This window comes from Schistocerca piceifrons, chromosome 2 (assembly GCF_021461385.2).
Source record: "Schistocerca piceifrons isolate TAMUIC-IGC-003096 chromosome 2, iqSchPice1.1, whole genome shotgun sequence".
Lineage (NCBI taxonomy): Eukaryota > Metazoa > Arthropoda > Insecta > Orthoptera > Acrididae > Schistocerca > Schistocerca piceifrons.
The window spans coordinates 744,048,374-744,073,729 of NC_060139.1; the positions used below are offsets into that span (position 1 = coordinate 744,048,374).

The 25,356-nt window shown below is 39.2% G+C and overlaps 1 protein-coding gene across 5 annotated transcripts in view; it reads right to left on the minus strand.

The window, feature by feature from the left end:
* The window catches only part of LOC124777434 (enhancer of mRNA-decapping protein 4), a 162,380-nt gene that overhangs the window by 75,877 nt on the left and 61,147 nt on the right, over nucleotides 1-25,356 (minus strand). For all 5 annotated transcript variants that reach the window (XM_047252839.1, XM_047252834.1, XM_047252835.1 and 2 more), the window contains exons 6-7: nucleotides 18,123-18,421; nucleotides 16,818-17,007 (exon numbers count right to left, since the gene is read on the minus strand). In XM_047252839.1, coding sequence (XP_047108795.1) covers nucleotides 16,818-17,007; nucleotides 18,123-18,421 — 489 coding nt within the window. The remainder of the gene's footprint in view (nucleotides 1-16,817; nucleotides 17,008-18,122; nucleotides 18,422-25,356) is intronic.

The following is a 25,356-nucleotide window of genomic DNA, read 5'->3' on the forward strand; positions in this document are numbered from 1 at the left end:
CCCTGTGGCTAAACATGCCTTGGTGCACAGCCAGCACATCTTGGCACAGTGTTACACCGTCCGGGTTATCTGGATACTTCCCACCAACACCAACCTATCCGAACTCCGGAGATGGGAACTTGCCCTTCAGTATATCCTCTCTTCTCGTTATCCACCAGGCCTCAATCTCCGCTAATTTCAAGTTGCCGCCACTCATACCTCACCTGTCTTTCAACAACTTCTTTGCCTCTACACTTCTGCCTCGACTGACATCTCTGCACAAACTCTTTGTCTTTAAATATGTCTGCTTGTGTCTGTATGTGTGTGGATGGGTGTGTGTGTGTGTGTGTGTGTGTGTGTGTGTGTGTGTGTGTGTGTGTGTGTGTGTGTGTGTGTGTGCGCGCGCGCGCGCGCGCGAGCGAGAGAGTGTATACCTGTCCTTTTTTCCCCCTAAGGTAAGTCTTTCCGCTCCCGGGATTGGAATGACTCCTTACCCTCTCCCTTAAAACCCACATCCTTTCATCTTTCCCTCTCCTTCCCTCTTTCCTGATGAGGCAACCGTTGGTTGCGAAAGCTAGAATTTTGTGTGTATGTTTTGTGTTAGTTTGTGTGTCTATCGACCTGCCAGCGCTTTCGTTCGGTAAGTCACTTCATCTTTGTTTTTTTTATATCCCACGTGGAATGTTTCCTTCTAATATATATATATATATATATATATATATATATATATATATATATACATAAAAGATACATCTTCGAGGAAATGTAAGACACGTTATTTGGTCTTAAGCATGCCGTGAGGTGCCACACATCTTCAAACAACATTGTTATACTGCATGTCACTGTGTTTCGCTCTGTGGAACTCAAACATGTATATTTTGAATGGATGCCATCAAACTATTTCAGGACAGTAGTAATGAAAATGTCATGTAACGCCTCTCCTGCTCCCAGTCGGCCGGTTTGACATCCTCCTCCCCCCCCCCCTTTTTTCGTAAAAAGCCCCTCGCAATTAATGCTGAATAGGATTATTTGTAGCCAGGAGAACAAGAACTCTTCCGAAAAACTGGACTCTTTATTGCCTATTAGCTAATAACTTGCTCTTCTGTGCAACATAAAATTAAATATAGGAACCCAAAACCAGTAAAGACGAGAGACAGGCAAGACAGTACACATTTCTTCAATCCTTAGGTCCTAGCGATTTTTCTCTCTAATCTTGCTACAGCTTTATATGGCATGCTTTCCTTTCTGCGAAAGTACTATTACCTTATCAATGTTCGTTAAATGTTTTGCTACATGAAAAATAGAAATGTCGTTGTCTAATACTGAAAAAGCTGTTAATACAAATAGTACCCAAGATTAGTGTGGTTTCTCGATCTGATTACATCTATTTTGTCACTGTGTGCTGGAGAAAACAAAATACGCCTTTCTAATATTTCAGCAATTTTAACACACACCAAATAAGCGAGACTGTTTTGGCAATAATGATCATTTTTATAATATGACAGAATATAATTCACGAAGTACCAATACGAAATATCTATTTGGCCTACTACAAGCAAAAAGCTTTATGTTAGGAAATAGTTTCACATTTCATTCATACGCTCCAGTTTCTCATGCACGAGACCAAGAAGTAGTAGAACAAAATTTTTGTATAAATTTGGAATCGTCATATTCTTCCATAATTTGTGTGACATCCCCATTTCTTCTCCTTCCCCATTCTAACGAACAGTCTTGTCATCACTAATTCTGTAACTATTCCTACCACTGTCAAAACTCATTCTCCAGTTAACTTCACTAACCCTGCCACAATCACCGGTTTAGTTATCCAGCAATTATTCTCCAGTTAGGCATTATTACGTGTTCGTACAATGCGTTTTCTGCACTGCTCCCGGTATGGAACTTAAGCGGCTGCTAGCCGGTGTCTACAACTGGCCCTGTCTCATGTAGCAATCTGGCCAAAAAATTTCTGTAAAAATTTCACTTTCTTGGATACACCGAGAAGATAATAGGTAATAGATTAGTCGTTTATTTCCACTCAGGTAGTCTGAATCTATGGATTTCGCTAGTAATTATAACAACGCTGAACATTCGCAAACTGAATCAACCACATAAACAAGCAGCACTTGGCATTCGCCGGTTCGGCTTTATTCTACTCGTCTCGTATAGACCGGTCCCGTTTTGTCTGCAGTAAAGTTTATTTCTAGATGTGACGAGGATTCCCCTGGCAGAGACATCATGTACACTACGCACGCTTTCAAAAATCAACTTATAATTCATTCAGAAATCAACTTAGAATGTGTTCAAAAACCAGTAGTGGTGCGTTTCAAAATCATATGAATAATCAATAGACAGACATGCACTCGATGCTAGGTGCTTTGTGAAACAAGGTTTTTTTTCCTCAAGAATATGAATTTGCCCCCTCCCCCCGAAATTGCTGCCCGGTTCAGATACCCCGGTTTGCCCTCACTCCCCACTAGATCCGGGCCTGCTGCACACGTGTGAATCTGGCAGCTTGGGCACGTCAGTAAAATTTTTCCGGGTACCATGTGGCTGATTGCTGCTACTGCTGCTTACACAGCCAACAGCCACATTTCTGAAGCCAGAAGTGGGTGAAGCACTCATATGCAACTCAACTGCGCGTGTGCATGAGCCCACTCATAACTGATTAAATGAGTCTAATGTAAACAGTTGTGACGTCACGCTTATTGAAGGCAATTTGTTGTTACGAAGCATTGCATAGTCTTCTAAAAGCCTTTGACACATTTTGCTGTTGGCAGACACTTGTACGAGCACTGTGTTATTTTATATGGCACATTTCCTTTGCAATTTAAGTTTTATTTTCGTTTTTTTCTCTCATCATGTTTTAATGCTGCAGTATTATTCTGCAATAGTGCGATACAGAAATATCCTTTGTTAGAGTAACGGATCTTACCAGTCAAAATTACAAAAATTTAACTGAAAACTAAAACAATGAAAAATTCCCGGATTTTTCCCAGTTGAAAAAATTCCTGGGTTTTTCCCGGATGTCCCAGGTCGTATACACCCTGCATAAAACATCTTTTAAACGAACTTCTCAGACCCCAAATATTTGTTCTTTACATGGAGAAATTTCTTAAATAATAATGTTGAATACGGATTATGTCAAATGTGGCTTCACATCTGGAATAGTAATTTGATTTATACGCCACACCAAACATGGTTAACCACATGGAACTAGAGGAAACAGCTTTTGCCAGGATTGTAACAACTGTTATTACATCTTTTAATATTTTACAATGTTTTCATATTAGTACGTTTTTATTTTAGAAGCTTCAAAATAACAAATGTCTAAATTAGCTGACTGCACATTAATAAATAATATAACAGACTACATTTTCCTTTACGGTGAATTGTTTAAATCCATAAGAAAGAGACCAGGGAAGACCTAAAGAATTACAAGCCTATTCATCTTTTGTCACTGGTATATAAATTTTTTACAAAAATCCTTGCTCTTGGTCTTGGTCTTTAACCAGGCAAATGACCAAGCTGATCCAGAAATGGGTGTAGAAAAATGGACCATCAACAGTTTCATAACAAAGTTAAAGGCAGAAGCAACAAATGTCATCTACTGCTTTCACTGGTGTTAATAGACTACGAGAAAGCACTGGACTGTCAAATAAAATCTATGCTGGCAGAACTTGATAAGGAATAGCACCTACTTACATCGCTGTTTTGAAGAAACAACAAAGCTACAGTTTCCATTCGATTACAATGATTTTCTATAGCTTTGTTTGTTGTCCTGAAATCGAGAAACTGGTTTGAAGAAAAATACATAAACAGATCTATTCTGAACAGTTTTCAATTTGCAGATGCCATTTTTTTCCTCTGGATCCAGAATACAAAGGGTTATGGAAATTTTTTGCAATGCGACACAACAATAAATCACAAGAGCCCGATTGTTGCTGTCTTCTGAGACTACTTCATACTGGCATTGCAGCCACTGTGCCAAGTCTGTGGGCACAGTCATTCACTAGCAGGGCTAGTTTGAAGTGCTTGTTACGGCACTGTAATCATGTCTTGAAATTCAGGCAGTTTTGTGGTACAGCTTTCCATATGGTTCAAACATATGACCAGTGCATTGAAGAAACGACTCTTGCACTTGACGATGTGTGTCCACATCATAAAACTATATTCAGGTGGTACAGAGAATTCCAAGGAGGAAATCTGGCTCTGGAGGATGCTGAGAGGATGAGGAAGTCATGATCATCAGTTATGGAAGAAAACATTGAGCCTTAGGGCTAAATGCACCAGCAATTCATTCGAGTCTACATGATCGGTTGCAAGTAAAGAAACTTTGTCATCTCTGGGTGCCGAATAGACTGATGGTAGAGCAGTTAACATGATGCGTGACTTGGTGCTTGGAGATGTTAAAGAAGCTTTCTAAGGGACAATCTCAGTATGTGAATAACATTGTGACGGGTGATGAAACTTGGCTGTACTATGAGGGTAATCCCAGAAGTAAGGTCTCCTATTTTTTTATAAGTACAGAACTCTGTGTGGCAGTTGGTCAAGCTGTTATGAAGAGAGCTTCTAGTGTTGTGTGTAAACATGCACACGTCATGCTGAGGCACTCAGTCTTGGCTTGGCAACCGTTGAGAATGGAGATCCGGTTGGATGTTACCACTAAGTGCAAATTGTGCACAGTTATTCGGTTTTTGAATGCAAAGGGCACTGTGCTATTTGAGATCCATCACCATCTGACATGTGAATGGTGACTTGTGCATGGATGTCAAAAATGTTCATAAGTGGTGTAGAGAGTTTGCAGCTGGTCGGACTGAAATTCACAACAAACAAAGAAGTGGGAGACTGTCAATTTCTGAGGAGACAGTGTTGATGGTTGAGCAAAGCATGTGTGAAGATAGACAGATCACCCTGGATGATCTCTGCACGTTGGTTCCTGAGGTTTCCCAAAGCACCGCTCACAGAATGTTAAGTGAAACACTGAACTCCCGGAAGGTGAGCGCAAGATGGGTGCCACGTATGCTGACTGAGGGCCACATACGGCAACGAGATGCTTCCTGCGCATTTCTTCACCGCCTTGCAGCCGAACAGGACAACTTTCAGGACTAAATTGTCATGGGTGACGAAACCTGGGCATACCACTTTACACCTGAGACCAAGCAACAATCATGCCAGTGGCAGCATCCTTCTTCGCCAAAGCCATGGTAATTCAAACAAACACTGTCTGCCGGTAAAGTCATGACAACTGTTTTTTGGGATCAGAAAGGGGTACAGTTTGTCGACTTTATGCCCACTGGGACCACAATTAACGTTGACAGGTATTGTGAGACTGAAAAAACTCAAACGGGCAATTCAGAACTGGAGAAGAGGAATGTTGAGAAAGGGCGTACACATTCTCCATGACAACGCTCGCCCACACATTGCTCGGCAAACCTTTGCTCTCCTGCAACAGTTTCTGTGGAACATAATCACTCACCCACCCTAAAGTCCTGACTTGGCACCCAGTGACTATCACCTGTTCCCTAGTTTAAAAGAACATTTGGCCGGAAAGCAATTCAGCTCCGACTACGAGGTGAAAGAAGAGGTTCATAACTTTCTGAACATCATGGCAACAAGCCAGTATGACATGGGCATACAAAAACTGCCACAGCGTCTACAAAAATGCATTGACAGAAATGGTGATTATGTAGAAAAATAGCTAAATGTTCAAGCTGTAAACTGATGTAAACCATTGTAGAAATAAACAGGTCTATGTACTTATAAGAAATAGGAGACCTTACTTTTGTAATTCCCCTTATATTATGATGTGTCAACTAAGACTCAAAATGAAGTTAGGGTCTTTGAAGATCATGACACACTCATAGCTGTCAGAAAATCCTGATCAGTAAAGAAGAAAATGATAGCTTTTTTTTCAGATGGAGTGGAATTGGTAGCATGTTGTTTTGGACACACAGAAGACAGTCACAGCTACGTGGTACACTGAGCAGCGCCTGCCCCAAGTCATCCAATCTTTGAAGAATCTGCAGCCGAATCCAAGAATGGACACTATTCCTCAATCACGACAACACTCCAGCTCACCATGTCAAAGCATGCACCGAATATTTACGGGGTGCAGAACTGAAACGTCTTCAGCAGCCTCCTTACAGTCCAGACATTGTTCATTGTGACTTTGCACTGTTCCCACATGTGAAAATGAAGCTGAAAGGAGTGCAGTTTTCGAGTGATGAGGACTTCCTGAGTTCTTGGGACATCAAGTGTGCCGTATTCTCTTCAGAAACTTGGGAGAACTGGTTTAGTGACTGATTTTGGAGGACGGAGAAGTGTATTCAATGTGGCGGAAATTACTCCAAAAAAATTAAATAAACAAAGCTGTATTACGAAAACTTTCCTAGAACCCTTTGTAACTCCAGCAAATTACTGAGGAACAGAACTGAGCAAGTATGACAGTCAGCCTGAAGATTAATTACAGTAAGACCAAAATAATACAGTCAGTATGTTGATGGGAAAACAGTAAAGACTGTTGAATTTGTGTACTTAGGACATTGCAAGGGCAGGGGGTGGGGAGTGAAAGATTACAGTAGCACGAATCAAACCACAGACAACAAATTGCCAATCTGTGCACTTGATCACTGCACCATGGCACCCATATGCCAATTACTTCTCAAAAATTCCTCATCCTCTACGCGTAAACAGATTGTGTTTCACTGTATCATTATGATAGGTGTGAGTTATCCTCTATGCGTAAACAGATTGTGTTTCACTGTATCATTATGATAGGTGTGAGTTATCCTCTATGCGTAAACAGATTGTGTTTCACTGTATCATTATGATAGGTGTGAGTTAATATTGTTGTGATATTAGCTTTACGTATCGGAGCGTGGAATGTCAGATCCCTTAATCGGGCAGGTAGGTTAGAAAATTTAAAAAGGGAAATGGATAGGTTGAAGTTAGATATAGTGGGAATTAGTGAAGTTCGGTGGCAGGAGGGACAAGACTTCTGGTCAGGCGAATACAGGGTTATAAACACAAAATCAAATAGGGGTAATGCAGGAGTAGGTTTAATAATGAATAGGAAAATAGGAATGCGGGTAAGCTACTACAAACAGCATAGTGAACGCATTATTGTGACCAAGATAGATATGAAGCCCACACCTACTACAGTAGTACAAGTTTATATGCCAACTAGCTCTGCAGATGACGAAGAAATTGAAGAAATGTATGATGAAATAAAAGAAATTATTCAGATTGTGAAGGGAGACGAAAATTTAATAGTCATGGGTGACTGGAATTCGAGTGTAGGAAAATGGAGAGAAGGAAACATAGTAGGTGAATATGGATTGGGGGACAGAAACGAAAGAGGAAGCCGCCTGGTAGAATTTTGCACAGTGCACAACATAATCATAACTAACACTTGGTTTAAGAATCATGAAAGAAGGTTGTATACATAGAAGAACCCTGGAGATACTAAAAGGTATCAAATACATTATATAATGGTAAGACAGAGATTTAGGAACCAGGTTTTAAATTGTAAGACATTTCCAGGGGCAGATGTGGACTCTGACCACAATCTATTGGTTATGACCTGTAGATTAAAACTGAAGAAACTGCAAAAAGGTGGGAATTTAAGGAGATGGGACCTGGATAAACTAAAAGAACCAGAGGTTGTACAGAGATTCAGGGAGAGCATAAGGGAACAATTGACAGGAATGGGGGAAAGAAATACAGTAGAAGAAGAATGGGTAGCTTTGAGGGATGAAGTAGTGAAGGCAGCAGAGGATCAAGTAGGTATAAAGACGAGGGCTAGTAGAAATCCTTGGGTAACAGAAGAAATATTGAATTTAATTGATGAAAGGAGAAAATATAAAAATGCAGTAAGTGAAACAGGCAAAAAGGAATACAAACGTCTCAAAAATGAGATCGACAGGAAGTGCAAAATGGCTAAGCAGGGATGGCTAGAGGATAAATGTAAGGATGTAGAGGCCTATCTCACTAGGGGTAAGATAGATACCGCCTACAGGAAAATTAAAGAGACCTTTGGAGATAAGAGAACGACTTGTATGAATATCAAGAGCTCAGATGGAAACCCAGTTCTAAGCAAAGAAGGGAAAGCAGAAAGGTGGAAGGAGTATATAGAGGGTCTATACAAGGGCGATGTACTTGAGGACAATATTATGGAAATGGAAGAGGATGTAGATGAAGATGAAATGGGAGATATGATACTGCGTGAAACAAGGCCCCCGGAGTAGACAATATTCCATTGGAACTACTGACGGCCGTGGGAGAGCCAGTCCTGACAAAACTCTACCATCTGGTGAGCAAGATGTATGAAACAGGCGAAATACCCTCAGACTTCAAGAAGAATATAATAATTCCAATCCCAAAGAAAGCAGGTGTTGACAGATGTGAAAATTACTGAACTATCAGCTTAATAAGTCACAGCTGCAAAATACTAACACGAATTCTTTACAGACGAATGGAAAAACTAGTAGAAGCCAACCTCGGGGAAGATCAGTTTGGATTCCATAGAAACACTGGAACACGTGAGGCAATACTGACCTTACGACTTATCTTAGAAGAAAGATTAAGGAAAGGCAAACCTACGTTTCTAGCATTTGTAGACTTAGAGAAAGCTTTTGACAATGTTGACTGGAATACTCTCTTTCAAATTCTAAAGGTGGCAGGGGTAAAATACAGGGAGCGAAAGGCTATTTACAATTTGTACAGAAACCAGATGGCAGTTATAAGAGCCGAGGTACATGAAAGGGAAGCAGTGGTTGGGAAGGGAGTAAGACAGGGTTGTAGCCTGTCCCCGATGTTGTTCAATCTGTATATTGAGCAAGCAGTAAAGGAAACAAAAGAAAAATTCGGAGTAGGTATTAAAATTCATGGAGAAGAAATAAAAACTTTGAGGTTTGCCGATGACATTGTAATTCTGTCAGAGACAGCAAAGGACTTGCAAGAGCAGTTGAATGGAATGGACAGTGTCTTGAAAGGAGGATATAAGATGAACATCAACAAAAGCAAAACAAGGATAATGGAATGTAGTCTAATTAAGTCGGGTGATGCTGAGGGAATTAGATTAGGAAATGAGGCACTTAAAGTAGTAAAGGAGTTTTGCTATTTGGGGAGCAAAATAACTGATGATGGTCGAAGTAGAGAGGATATAAAATGTAGGCTGGCAATGGCAAGGAAAGCGTTTCTGAAGAAGAGAAATTTGTTAACATCCAGTATTGATTTAAGTGTCAGGAAGTCATTTCTGAAAGTAGTCGTATGGAGTGTAGCCATGTATGGAAGTGAAACATGGACAAAAAATAGTTTGGACAAGAAGAGAATAGAAGCTTTCGAAATGTGGTGCTACAGAAGAATGCTGAAGATTAGATGGGTAGATCACATAACTAATGAGGAAGTATTGAATAGGATTGGGGAGAAGAGAAGTTTGTGGCACAACTTGATCAGAAGAAGGGATCGGTTGGTAGGACATGTTCTGAGGCATCAAGGGATCACCAATTTAGTATTGGAGGGCAGCGTGGAGGGTAAAAATCGTAGAGGGAGACCAAGAGATGAATACACTAAGCAGATTCAGAAGGATGTAGGTTGCAGTAGGTACTGGGAGATGAAAAAGCTTGCACAGGATAGAGTAGCATGGAGAGCTGCATCAAACCAGTCTCAGGACTGAAGACCACAACAACAACAACATTAGCTTTATCTAATGCACTAAGATCAAGTATGTTGTTTATGTGTTTATGATTTCTCCTATGTTAATTTATTAAGCCTTTGAGCCCCAGTGGTTTCGGCCTCAAAGCACTTTTTCATTATTTTTTTTTTAAGTCCCAGTGCCTTTCATTTGAAATCATCAATGTTATGCAAGACGACTCCAAGACATACACTGATGTACTTCTAAGAATATAGTTCAGTGCAGCAGTTGCTTACAGCATTCAAAGCAGCAGCCAGTGTGGAGTTTCTGCTACATGATTGCAGAAGATTTGTGACTGCAAATTTTAGTTATATAATTTAATTGGCAAGTAGTTTTTGCATAATGGTCATGTTGAGGATATCACTGACATTTCTTTTGAGTAGCTTCAACAAAAACCCACTGGTGGTGTACGTACTTTTATAATTCATTCTTCAAGTGGGTATAAATTTCTTAAATTTTAGGCCCACTTTTCACTTGCTATTTAGGACTATAATTTGTTATAGGCATTATGAGTTTGCGAAAGTTTTGAGATGTCACACATGATCTAAATGTCCATCTTTTAAAGAAGACAGCATTCCCAGTGATTTGGGAGTGCAGAAATCTGAGGCAGAAAGTGACCCAGAACTTCAACTTCTTTGGCAGGTCCTGAACTACTCATTGTAAATGCAATTCATGACGAGTTGATGATGATAGTGAAGATGATCATACTATGATAAATACACATATAAGATGGTTTACATCACACAAATTAGCAGCTGTGAACAACTTCTCTGAAGAAGTTGCACCAAATATTCCTGTAAGTCGTGAATCTCCCGTGGAAGAATTTCTGAGCTTGTGTAGGTAGATAACTGAATGTCCCAGTGGCTCCATAGTGAAACCACTTCCATAAAAGAATTGTTTGTTTACTTTGTGACACTTTCTTGTTCTATTCTTTGCTTACGATGACAATACATGTTGATTTTATAAAAAAATTAAAATTATATTTTTTTCATATTGCTGACTCTCAAAGGGTTAATATTTCAATATTTCCTCGATCCTTCACTCCCCTGTACCCCCCCCCCCCCCCCCCAACATCACTGTTCCTGAGTAACAAACATGGAAAGCAAAAAAGTTCATTGTGAATTTCACACCCGCATATCCAACTCTTCATACATTCATACCAAATTTCCTCACACACTTTTTTTACTACCACCTACAGAATTTTAAGTTACAAGCGTAATATTAATATATTCTATATAAAAACAAAGATGAGGTGACTTACCGAACAAAAGCGCTGGCAGGTCGATAGACACACAAACAAACACAAACATACACACAAAATTCAAGCTTTCGCAACAAACTGTTGCCTCATCAGGAAAGAGGGAAGGAGAGGGGAAGACGAAAGGAAGTGGGTTTTAAGGGAGAGGGTAAGGAGTCATTCCAATCCCGGGAGCGGAAAGACTTACCTTAGGGGGAAAAAAGGACAGGTATACACTCGCACACACGCACATATCCATCCACACATACAGACACAAGCAGACATACAGACCCTCTCCCTTAAAACCCACTTCCTTTCGTCTTCCCCTCTCCTTCCCTCTTTCCTGATGAGGCAACAGTTTGTTGCGAAAGCTTGAATTTTGTGTGTATGTTTGTGTTTGTTTGTGTGTCTATCGACGTGCCAGCGCTTTTGTTCGGTAAGTCACCTCATCTTTGTTTTTATATATAATTTTTCCCACGTGGAATGTTTCCTTCCATTATATTAATATATTCAATTCATAACTAAATTGAATATATTAATTTTACATATATAAACTCAACTATTTGAACATATTTAAATTTTATAGTTAATACTTCACCACTGCAAGAAATAAAATAAAATAAAAATACCAATGGTAATGGCGGGAATTGAGCCCAAGCCAACAACTTCACCACTAGGCCACAACACCAATATGTCAACTACTGCCAAAAATTCCTCATATTCCATTGGCAAATCTTTGGAGAGTATTTAACCTTTTCCTGTGGATCACGCAGGTAAAATATTCTAGGTACTTGAAGGCACAATTACCTGCTTCTACTCCCTTTCTCCTCTAAAGATATAATGGAAAAGGGCCTCTTTCTCAGATCACCTACGGAATTCACCATGTTGTTTGCACAACACTTTATATGCACTTTGAAAAAAAAAAAAAAAAAAAATACTGATCTGGTGCTGCGAGCAACTTAGCACCCATAGTGATGGAAGGGATGACGTCACATCAAGGCATGCACAGTCTAAAACAAACAGCTACCTCCCTTCTCTGAGTTTATTGTAGCATGGCTGACCATTTTAGCACACAACACAGATTTATAATTATAGTGGAGAGAGAGGGCTACAACACTTGTTTTCATCTGGCTTATTTGCATACCAGCACATATTTGGAGAGAAATAGAAATTCTTTTAATGTGATTCCTGGCTCACAGTTGAAGAGAAATGGCATAATTTAAGTGTAGTACTTACAGAGGGCTGCAGCACATTAGCACATGATTGCCGGTTGCCACTGCAATGGATATTTAAAGAAACAAACAGGAAGGTAAAAACAGCTTGGTGCTCATTTCTGGGACTGAATACTACATTCAAAATCAAATTTCCAATGTGTCAAACAAAGTCTATATACTCACTTAGTACATGAAACATCGATGTTAAACACACAAAAAGTTCAAAACATTAGAGTTACCCAATAAGCAATGGAAATATTCATGTAGTACATAAACAAATCACTGTGGATAAAGCAGGTGGTCGACTTCTGTTTATCGGAAGAATATTGGGGGAAGTACAATCAGTCTACAAAGGCGATTGCTTACAAAACACTTGCACAACACATTCCAGAATATTGCTCAAGTGTGTGGTACTGGTACCAGATAGGACTAAAATACATACAGAGAATTTCAGTACAAATGGTCACAGGTTTGTTGATCCTTGGAAGAACATTACAGTGATGCTGAAAAAACTGAACTGGCAGGCTGTTGGAAACAGACAACCCATCGCAAGAAAGTCTGCTAAAATGTTTCAAGAACTGGCTTTAAATGTTGACTCTAAGAATATAATACAACCCCCTCTGTATCACTCACAGAGGGACTGTAAGGACAAGATTAGAACAATTACAGCACACACAGAGGCATTCAAATGATCATTCTTTCCACACTCCATACTTGAGTGGTACAATGAGAAGTATCCTCTGCCATGCAGTGTGCGGTGGCTTGCAGAGTATGAATGTAGATGTAGATTGGATAAGTGGTCAAAGATTTTTATGGCTAAAAACTTCACTCCGTTCTATACCACACCAGGCCTTCTAGTATTATATTTATTAATGTTCCTGTTTTCAGACTGTGACTGATTGTTGACAACGAACGCCATAAGGGAATAAATGTACTTCAGGCTGTTGTCAAATGTCCAATTGCTTAAAGAGCTGTCTACAAGTGGTTCTAGAGTGGATACTGCACATTATCCTTATTACACAATTCTGTGCAAAAAACAGTTTTTCTCTCTCAATGAAGAGTTACTGCAGAAAACAATGTCAGAAGACGTTAACGGATGAAAATAGAAAGAGTCAGTTTTTTTACATTTTCATCTCCAAAACCCTTTATTATCCATAGCACCTGATATTAACATATGACAGGACATAAAAACAACTTTTACAAAATTGAAACAGAGATGGGCTGGACATAGAGGGAGATGGAATAATGAACCAAGATTGTGCTGAATTCCTTATTATAATAAAAGACCTGGAGATGTCATAATGGAAGTGAGTTGACAACATAAAGAAACCAGTAGAGTAAATTTAAATGAGAAAAGCTGTCAATCATAACCTGTTGGATGATGATGAGTGTGAATGATGTTTAGGAATATGATGGTGATGTGTGATACGTTTTGGGAAGTAATTTCTATTTTCAAATTGGTGTTTCATTACACTGACAAATTAAATGTGGTGCTTGCTTTGTGTGAACCATTGCACCATTCTGAAAAGTTTGTTTTAAAGCAAATACGAGAAAATATGTTTTTATTGAGGCTTCTTGTTCGGCACATACTTCCCATAAACCAGTACCTGCAAGATACGAAGCAACAATAATGAAGGGTTTTTCGCATGTTTGCACTGGAAAGAACTTACAACAAAATAATAAAAACACACTAAAAATGCAGATTATTTCCCCGAAACCTGTCATGCGAAAGAGAATAATCAGTAATAACAGTAAATAATCGTTAGATGTTAAAAAAGGAAGTTGTCACCACCACATTCTGTTGATAAGTGAAGTATGAAGTTACAACTTCATATACCTATGATAATTTAGTGTGATTATGGTTAGCAAACAAAGAGAAACTGATAAGCACTGAAAGAGAAAATGTTAAACAGTCTGTGATAGTGTTATCTGAAAAATTAATTTGGAGCTGTTTTCTTTCTATGATATATCACAAAAAATTCTGCCTTCATAAATGATGAAGCTTAAGATTCACTGAAAACCTTTGAACATTGTAGTTCCATGAAATGAAGAATGAAAACACTCCTATGGGTGGAATGCATTGTATAAGAAGAAATAGAAATGAGAAACTGCACTTCCATTCACAGCTATAGGATGTGCATATCACAAAAACGATTACATTAGTTAACAAATTAATTTTAGGCAGTACATATACTAAAATTGGAACGATACAGAGAAGATTAGCATGGAAGAAACATACTTTCCATGACAGAGAAGAGGACAGAGTCTAGAAACATTTTAAAATTCAATGAAACTGGGCTTGTTCACTCTGCACTTATGAGGACAGTGGATGGAAACTACAAATTTGAAGGTTAAGGGTTCAATCTTTCAACTTTGTCAATGATTTGTACATGTGAAAATGCCTCTTGACATTGGTTTCAAGTTCACATCAAACTATAGGTCCCCTTACAAGTGACTTGTTAAGTCAGCTGAAAGTTTGGAGGAAGACACAGGCAAACTATCTCCACGTAGGACCAGTATTGTGGTGTTAAAACTAACCTTTCACTTCAGTTTCTCTCGGCCGGATCTTCAAGACCGAACCTCACCATCAGCTGTATCTTTACTGAACATAGCACATACAAAATTAAGTAATGGAAAGCCTGAGACAGAATATGACAATATTATTAAAAGAATACATTGTTACTCAACATATAGAGGAGACTTAAGAGTCGCAAATAGGTACAACAAAAAATTGCAATACATCTGAGCTTTCACCAAAAGACCACCTCCTAAAGTAGTGCATGCCTGCATATGCACTCATCAACGAATGAGCGCATATGTGCTTATGCACACGCTCTCTCTCTCTCTCTCTCTCTCTCTCTCTCTCGCAGCTTAGTTTGTAGATCACATGACTGTTTTTACACGTAACCTTGTCTCTGATGGGATAGGTGATGCCTATAACTGGACTGGAGTAGGTGGTGGTGGGAGGAGGTATGCCACAGGTTCTGTGTCTAGATCTGCTACAAGAATACGAGCCATCTGGCGAGAGGTTGGGAGAAGTGGAGTAGAGTGGACAAGGATATCGCATTGGTTCGGTGGGTGGCGGAACACCACTGTGAGAGGGACAGGAAGGATAGAGGGTAGGCTATTCCTCATTTCAGGTCACAAAGAGAGGTAGTCGAAACCATAGTGGAGAATTTGATTAAGTAGCTCCAGTCCTGGGAGGGACTGTGTCACGAACAGAGTGCTCCTTTGTAGCCAGATGGTGAAAATGTGGGAGGTGGTAAGTGACTGGAGAGAGAAATCATGGGAGATCTCTTTCTATACAACACTGGGAGACTAATTTCGACTGTGAAGGCCTCTGGGAGATGCCTGGTATGAATGGAGGGGGATTGTTCATCACATGTAGATTGGCTGTATGGAAGGGATTTCTTTGTATGGAATAGGTGGCAGCTGTCAAAGTGGAAGTATGTTGTTGACTGGTATGTTTGGTATGGATGGAGGTAATGATGTAGCCATCTTTGGGGTGGAGGTCAACACCGAGGAACGTGGCTCATTGGGTTCAGGAGCACCAGGTGAAGCGAATGGGGAAGAAGGTGTTGAGGTTCTGGAGGAATATGGATATGGTGTCCTCACCCTCAGTCCACATCAAGAGGATGTCATCAATGAATCTGCACCAGGTGAAGGGTTTGGGATTCTCAGTGGTTAGGAAGGATTCCTCCAGATGGTCCATGAATAGACTGGCGTAGGGTGGTGCCACTCAGTGCCCATTTCTGTATCGTGCATTTGTTTGTACGTGATGCCTTCGATGGTGAAGTAATTGCGGGTGGTGATATAGTTGATCACAGTGATCAGGAAGGAGGTCTTAGGTTTAGAGTCAGTTGGGCGTTGAGAAAGTTCATGTACAATAGTGGCAAGGCCATTGGAATTACGGATGTGGGTGTAGAGGGAGGCAACAACAATGCTGAGCAGGGTGCCATGTGGTAAAAGAACAGTAACTGTGAATAGTCTGTGAAGGAAACAATTGGTATCGTTTATATAGGGGGTAGATTAAAGGTAATAGTTTCTGTAGGTGGTGATCCACAGGAGCAGAGATCCCCTCAGTCGGGACACCGTAACTGGCCACAATAGTGCTCCCTGGGTGGTTTGGTTTATGGACTTTAGGGAGAATGTGTAAGATAGGAATGAAGAGAGTGGAAGGGGTGAGGAGAGATGAGACTCACAGGGGAGGCGTTCTGGAATGGGCCTGAGGATTTGAAGAACTGGAGATCCTGTTGGATTTCTGGAATGACGTCACTGGGCAGGGTTTGTAGGTGGATGAATCTGAGAGTTCCTTCATCAGGTAATTGCTGTGGTATAAAACCACATTGGTGGACCCTCTGTTAGCAGGGCGCATTATAAGGTTGGGATCAATTTTTAGGTGCTGGACTGCAGTTCTTTCTGCAGATGTAAAGTTTGTTTTCATGTTAAGGGATTTTGGGAATGATGGTGAGGCAACGTTTGATATTAAGAAAATATGGAATGTTAACATGGAGTGATCTCACGCCAGTGGGGGTATATCATGATTTCTGTCTCACATATTCAGACCTGTCATTTCATTGACAAAATATTTTGAAAACACACAGTTATCATTACTTCAAGGATATTATAGTCAACAAGTACTCACCCTGCTTACGATTATAAATATTTACCTACACATCAACTAAGTACTCACTTTATTATAGATATCAGAAAGGAGTAAGTGTCCTGCTCCAAGGTCCAGACCAGCTTTGAGCACAATACCTTTATTCTGGTCTTTAGGTTTAAATTTAACTGTCTGAAGACATGTCCAGGACTCACAAGACCAAACTTTCAATTCAGAATTGTTCTCTGCTCCAGTAATAGCGAACTTCCAAAATTGAGTACTATAATACAGAAAAACATAGTATTAGGCATTCTATCTACACACAGAGCTTTAACTACCACACCTGATAGAACAAAATAAGAATATCAGTGTGTCTCAATGGTGAGCTGTAAAAGAAAATTTAAACATTTTTACATTTCTCTCTCCTGAAGTCATCAATAATTTTATTTAAGTGAAAACAATGGTACGAGAAAATAAATTTTCCACAACCAACACATTTAAAAATTGAAACATTTAATCGTTTTCACAAACATTCTGAGGAACACTTCTGGTTGTCTTGTTTATTATTACACAGGGCTACCAATAAAAAAGTGATTTTCACACCATTACATCTTTTGCACATCAAATCAAAAATTTTGCATGTCAAAAAACAGTAGAAATGACCAAGACAACCACAACTTAAAGTACATACATGAAAACCAAAGATCAACATAACTGAAATTCACTGCTGTTATTGCCTGATTTACTTTTTTAAGAGACTGAAATACTGTTTTCTATTCAAGAAAATTTAAGGCTAACCAGAGTTATCAATTAATAAAGTGAAGTTCCATTGTCTCTTTCATTCTGTAAGATATTGCTAATACAACAAATCAGGGTCCCAGTTCATGAAGAAATACTATAATTTTTATAATATGTGAAGCATCAGAATTATCATAAAGTAAGAACGGATCAGCTATTACTTCAAGATGATCTACCACTGATACAGTTGAAAGGTAGGAGGAAAAGCAAAACTTACAAATGTAGTTTTCAGAGTCACAGATTTCTTCTTCAGTATGACAGCATATGGAGAACTTAGAGGTAAATGAAAATAATCAATTTTCAAATTCTAAAAATATAATGTAACTTGGGTAGATATAGCACCATCTCACGATGCGGATACATGAGAACACACACCCAAAAGTTACGGAAATTTGTAAGCTTTCAGAGCCAGTGGCTCATTCTTTTAGCAGTAGGGAAGAGGGATTAAGAAGAAGTCACAAAGATAGAAAGGAAGTAAGTCATTCAGATCCCCCTCTGTGCAAAGTTAACAATAGGACTTTTTTTTTACTCACAAACAAAAAATTATATGAAACGTGCAACAATTAACCTGAATATTAAGATATATGAACTACTCACTCTGGATTGTGCACTTTGTGATTGTCAAGAAAAAACAAGGATGAGAGAGGTTTCCCATCGTGTGGCTGCCAAAAGTGCAAGCACCTCGGTTTCCCACCATTGTGCATATAAACTTGGAAGAACTTCACATCTCCATCTTTACTAGCAGTAGCCAAAGCTGTTCCATCTGGTGAGAATGCAGCATCAACAATGGCATCAGTGTGTTCCTGAACCGCAAGATAGCCTTCTTCCACATCATCAGGTCGCAAAGGACCTACACCATAACGGCTTGTCACTGTTCCAACATTCCACAACTCCGCCTGAAAAACACACGAGTAAAACTTAACATATTTATATGATACATATAGTAAAAGTTGTATAATTCAAGTTTTAGGGATCATTACACTGTGCAAAAGGAATGTTTGTATTACCTTACATATTACAGAAAATGACAAAAACGAAAAACATCTCCTTACTGCCAGACTCCCTGCCTGTCATTGCATATGAACACCCACCATTTCCGTAATCCTGATGCCATGGAGCAGTATCCCTCCCAGCATCTTTCTATTACAAAATCCACCACCTCCTTCCTAATCCTTTTGGCCAACTGCACATGTTTCTTTGTGTGTTTCCAGTCACATATGGTGCAATGCAAGGCAAAGATTTTTGAAAAGGAATGATATGGCAGTTTGTTATGCTGTCTTAGCACGTGATGCTGTGAACGGGTCAGTAATTTGGCTGGCCACTGCTACCATGTGTTAGTCAACAATTTAATTATTGTAAACTGTTTCCCCGTCCATACTGACAAGGTTGACAGCGCAATTACTCCTAGGCACATTTATTTTTTGAATGCCCTCCACAGACTGTGTGTATACATGCTACAGTTGTGGTCAGGATGAGGCTGTTGCATTTCAACTGCAACAAGGACATCATAAAAGCTATCAAAATCCTAAATTACTTCACGCAGTTATAAATGAAATGGTAGGTGTATTCTATGTGGAGTTTTCCAGTGGAAATGTCCAAACGAAATGTCATCCCTTGTTGATGTTCTGTAGGTTTATTTTACAACAGTTAATAAGTTTGCAATCAGAATCACCATGTGGCTAAGCCTCGTATCAGGGATGTCATGTTCAGTATACAAAAAATGTATTCTGATGTAAATGAATTTATTGTACTCTGTTAGACTTTAAAGGAGTGTGCTGCTTTGGTAGCCATAATGGATATGTACTACTCTAGGTAATAAGGCAATGAACCACACCTTGTTCATCTAGTTTAATTTTTTCTCTAACCCCAGTTCTCCAGTTTATGAGCAGAATAATTTTGTTGTGTTGTCTCAACATTCTGGCTCGTTTCCTACTTGTTATCTTCAAGTGAAGCATTGGGTTCACATCCAGTTCTTTCCTTTGCAGCCACTGATCTGTAGCCTCCTCTGCAGAGGACCCAACATTAAGCAAGGAAGACATAAAAAGCAGATTATACACGCAAAAAGGGCATTCCTGGTCAAAATAAGTGTCTAGTACCACATATTGGCCTTTATTTGAGGAAGAAATTTCTGAAGATCTGCAATTGGAGCACAATATAATATGGTTGTGAATCATGGACTGTAGGGACACTGATAAAGAAGAGAATGAAAGCGTTTGAGATGTGGTGCTATAGAAGAATATTAAAAATTAGGTGGACTGTTAAGGAATGAGGAGGTTTTCCATAGAATCAATGAAGAAAGGATCATATGGAAAACACTGACAAGACAGGGCGATATGACATGTGTTAAGATATCAGGGAATAACTTCCATGGTACTGCAGAGCCTGTAGAGAGTAAAAGCTGCAAGGGAAGAGACACATTGGAATACACTCCCCACAACTGAGAACATAGGGTGCAAGTGTTTTTCTGAGATAAAAATAGAAGTTCATTAATATCAACATCATCTCATATCAAAACCAGGACAAGAACTTTTCATCTTGCTGTCAAAACCATCTCCCATTGGACTAATTGACAACAGGTTTTGTTTCCAACAATTCCAGTGTAAACCACATGTGAAATAAATCTGTCATTTCACACAGGATTGAACAAAATGATAAGAGAGCACTCAATTGGTATAGAAACAGTGCAATGGGATTCAAGATAAGAAAAAATTTAGAGACAAAAGAGGAACACTAATCACTATCATTTAAGTACACAGAAACACAGGTCTGTGTATGCTGCAAGATACCATACCACACAGACATTTCAGACTGATTAACAAGTTAAACGCAATTACCCATGGTGTTGGCAGAAAGGAATTTCAACATGTCAGCAGGCAATGGTATTCAACTGAAGATATGAAAGTTATATTTCAACATGCCATTGACATTTAGATCATTAAAAACTACACCAGCTTGCATTGGACAAGAAAAGAAAAGGAAATAAGTTGTGACATTTTTGGAGGAACTAATTCAGCATTTGTTTCAAGTGCATACAATAAGTGAATCACAATGACTGCTTAGACATTTAAACCCCACTCCAGTAACAACAATAGTGCCATTTCAGCCTGTAAAAAGATGCAAGATTAGTGAACACAAAGAATGGAGACAATGTGAAGCACAGTGCTGTAATCAGTTCTTTTCCTTTTACAGGCTGATTCATCTGCAGTTTGCACTGACATTTATGAACTAATTTTAGACATTTGCCACCTTACATTGTATTTGGATATTAAGGACACCAACCATTCCCTAGATCGCTCCACTCCCAGCACACATCTTGCTTGTCACCACTGATACCACCACTTCCCTCTATACCAACATCCCCCATGTGCATCATCTTTCTGTTGCTGAACACTTCCTCAATCTGCACTGCATGATTTAAAATCTATCCTTCCTGCATACCTCTATCAACTTTATACTTGCCAGTAACTACCAATTTTATACTTACCAACAACAAACACTTTATACTTACGAACAACTACTTTACCTTTGAGGGGTGGACATACAGACAGATCAGGGGTACAGCTATGGGAACAGGACATCATCTTCCTATGCCAACCATAAGCCTTCAGTCCCTTGTTTTGTTTAGAAACATTCATGGCACCTTTGCCATAAGGACTCTTGGTGAGGCTGATCTGTTAAAATTCTTCGAATTTCTAAATATATTCTCACTATTAAATTTTACTTGCCCCTATTCTAAACCCTACGCCGTTTTCCTTGATGTTTATCCCATCCTCATTTAAGGTTAGCTACACATTTCTGTTCACATTAAACTTACTAACAAACAACAGTACTCATATTCTGATAGTTGCCATCCTTCCCATGTCAAACATTCCCTCCTGTACAGCCTTGGTATTAGAGGCAAACATATTTGAACAGATGCAGACTCTTTAAGGCAATGCACCACCATTCTCACCTTGGCCTTCACTGGACGTAGTTATCCCATCAGCCCAGTTCAAAAGCAGATTTCTTTGCCCATTACATACAATCATGGTACTGCAGATTTCTCTGGAAAATAGCTAAGGACTACACCACTTATCACTCAGTATTATCCTGGTCTTGAATGTATTAACCAGCTACTCTGACAAGGCTACAGCTTCTTACAATCATGCCATAAAATGAGTCAATTCTATTCAACATTTTGTGCACTACACACAGAATAGCTTTTTATCAACCTCCCAATCTCTGCAACATCCTAGTCAGGCACTACACTACTCCTGCCCACACCTCTCTATCCTTTGGCTCCCACCCCTGTGATTGTCCCCACTATAAGACTTGCCCTATGCACCCTTCTACCACCACCTATATCAGGCCTGTAACTGGCAAAACATATACTGTCAAAGGGAGAGCCACCTGTGAGACAACACAGCATATACCAGCTATTATGTAAACACTGTTTGGCCTTTTACATTAGCATGACTACCAACAGTTAAGGTGAATGGGCATAGGCAGAGGATATATACTGCCAATGCACAATATCCTGTTGCAGAGCATACTCTGCAACATGACAGCCGTGATCTTGATGCCTATTTCACCACACATGCCAGCTGAATTCTTCCCCAGACACTACAGCATGTCCTTGGTTCTCACCACCCACCTGATATTAATTTACATTCATTTCTTCGGTCTCAGCATTTATTCACAGTATCTATTCCTTTCTTCACTTCCTTTTTGTTTTCTATATCTTTCATTTTCTGACCTGCCTATTTTTTACTGCCCCTCCCACCTTCACCACATACAATGCTCTTTGCTTTCTGTTCTTATTACCTTGTGCATAATGGTTTAGCAATAATCTCTGTCTTGCCTATTACCCCACATTCCATCTGTATGCACTTAGGTTTTCAAATCTCATCCAGCACAATCCCCAACAATTAGCTGTTCCTTCTCATCCTGTCCACTAAGCCTCCCATGACCTGAGGTTATAGGCAACTTTTCTGAGCTCTACCTCTTTTCCTAAACATCACCAGTCCTTTTCCTTCATCCATCTTCCATCCCCTTAGACTCACCTGCTGGAAGAAGGAGCAACTGGCTCAAATAGCTTGCAAACTTCATACCCTTTATATGTGTGTTCCCGTCACCACTTGTTGAGGAGATTCTTTTGTCTCTCCAATTACATTATATTTTCAAAAACTATTTTCATTGTTACATTTTATTTGGATACACAACAATGTTGTCATGAAAATAACTATTCATAAATTTCTTTAAAAAACTTCAATGTTAAGGTGTAACCTGTCACTTTGGAGAAAAAAGTGATGTGTTTTTCCCCTCTATACCTTTTACTGATATATGATAGTTGTGACTTTGAGTAAGCACCTCATTCTTACAGTAAGTAAATGTTTGGTTATGGAGTGCACACTGTGTGGGAAATTTTCTGTTTCTTTTGCACATATCATGAGAGCAAAAAGGGTGCAGTACGTCTGACAAGGCAGGGGTGATGGGTACATGGTTTCCTGCGCTTTGACACAATTATTACAGAGCAATTATTCCATGGAAACACCACGCCACCCTAGAGATTCATTGTGGACCATGGACCTTTGTCGGGCATGACAATGTTTCTGATGTCATGTGTCAAGGGAATCCCAGAGAGGACGTAGAGAGCACAAATGATAAAGACCAATCTGTACAGTGAACTATGTTAAAGTCATATGTGGTAGTATAATATAAAATGGAATATATATAATACAGGGAAAAGATGCATCCAATAAAGAAGCAACATGGTGAATTTATTTTGTTGTAATTGGCATCCGAGATGTCTAGCACATCTGAACTTTGCATCTTCAAGAAAGGAATCTTTCCTCCAGATACACCAAGATGCTCACCTAGAAAATAGATAACTAAATGGGTTTATGGCATAATGGTGCAAGTCAGATTTTGGCAGAAATGAGCTAAGTAATATGTTATTTAGTAGAAAATGCACTGTTTTGGGTGGTACAATGATTTATGTCTTTGTACGCACAATAGCATCACAGATGGCACCACAATTTCTACTCTGAAACTGTCAGTATGATAAGACATGATGGTGAAATGAATTAAATCTGACTTGCACCGCAAATCCATGAAACAAAATTCGATTTTCTGTTTTTTTCTGTTCCACCATCATGAAGTTTTCCTTTATTATTATTATTATTATTATTATTATTATTATTATTCAGAGTTTGTTTTATTTTAACACTATCAAAACTGTTTTCAAGTAAATTCCATATGATAACATTGTTGAAACCTTTTCAATTAAGTTTTATATTATTACATTGTTGTCTAAACTGTTAGCGAGATTACTTGGCAATTGTTACTGGTGTATGTATGAGCTTATGTCTATGGTAACCTGAATAATTCAGAAAGGCTGAGAAAAATCATGAATGAAGAGGGAGAAATTCCAGATTCTGCTTCAGAATATCATCCACCCAAAAATGAGTGTAATGAAGAAAATGAGAAACAGCAATCAGGTGGAAGAATGTGACAGAGAGAGAAGACAAAACTGAAAAAGAATGGAGGTGAAGCATACACTACCAGGAAAGGTAAAACAGCTCCTGTTACACTATTTTGTGCTGATGACTGCCACTGTAGACTGCAATGTCTTTCAAAAATAACTGAAGAAGGAATGAAAGGAATTTTTGGTAGTTTTTGGAAATGGGATATTTTAACTCTCAAAATGTCTACCTGCATGAATCTCTCAAATCAGAATCTCCTGCAGCAAGAAGACTATGAACAGGGTCTGACCTCAAAAGACTTGTATTAACAAATTTTTTTTATTTGTTGTTGTTGTTGTGGTCTTCAGTCCTGAGACTGGTTTGATGCAGCTCTCCATGCTACTCTATCCTGTGCAAGCTTTTTCATCTCCCAGTACCTACTGCAACCTACATCCTTCTGAATCTGCTTAGAGTATTCATCTCTTGGTCTCCCTCTACGATTTTTACCCTCCACGCTGCCCTCCAATACTAAATTGGTGATCCCTTGATGCCTCAGAACATGTCCTACCAACCGATCCCTTCTTCTGGTCAAGTTGTGCCACAAACTTCTCTTCTCCCCAATCCTATTCAATACTTCCTCATTAGTTATGTGATCTACCCATCTAATCTTCAGCATTCTTCTGTAGCACCACATTTCGAAAGCTTCTATTCTCTTCTTGTCCAAACTATTTATCGTCCATCATGAATGAAGACGGAGAAATTCCAGATTCTGCTTCAGAATATCATCCACCCAAAAATGAGTGTAATGAAGAAAATGAGAAACAGCAATCAGGTGGAAGAATGTGACAGAGAGAGAAGACAAAACTGAAAAAGAATGGAGGTGAAGCATACACTACCAGGAAAGGTAAAACAGCTCCTGTTACACTATTTTGTGCTGATGACTGCCACTGTAGACTGCAATGTCTTTCAAAAATAACTGAAGAAGGAATGAAAGGAATTTTTGGTAGTTTTTGGAAATGGGATATTTTAACTCTCAAAATGTCTACCTGCATGAATCTCTCAAATCAGAATCTCCTGCAGCAAGAAGACTATGAACAGGGTCTGACCTCAAAAGACTTGTATTAACAAATTTTTTTTATTTGTTGTTGTTGTTGTGGTCTTCAGTCCTGAGACTGGTTTGATGCAGCTCTCCATGCTACTCTATCCTGTGCAAGCTTTTTCATCTCCCAGTACCTACTGCAACCTACATCCTTCTGAATCTGCTTAGAGTATTCATCTCTTGGTCTCCCTCTACGATTTTTACCCTCCACGCTGCCCTCCAATACTAAATTGGTGATCCCTTGATGCCTCAGAACATGTCCTACCAACCGATCCCTTCTTCTGGTCAA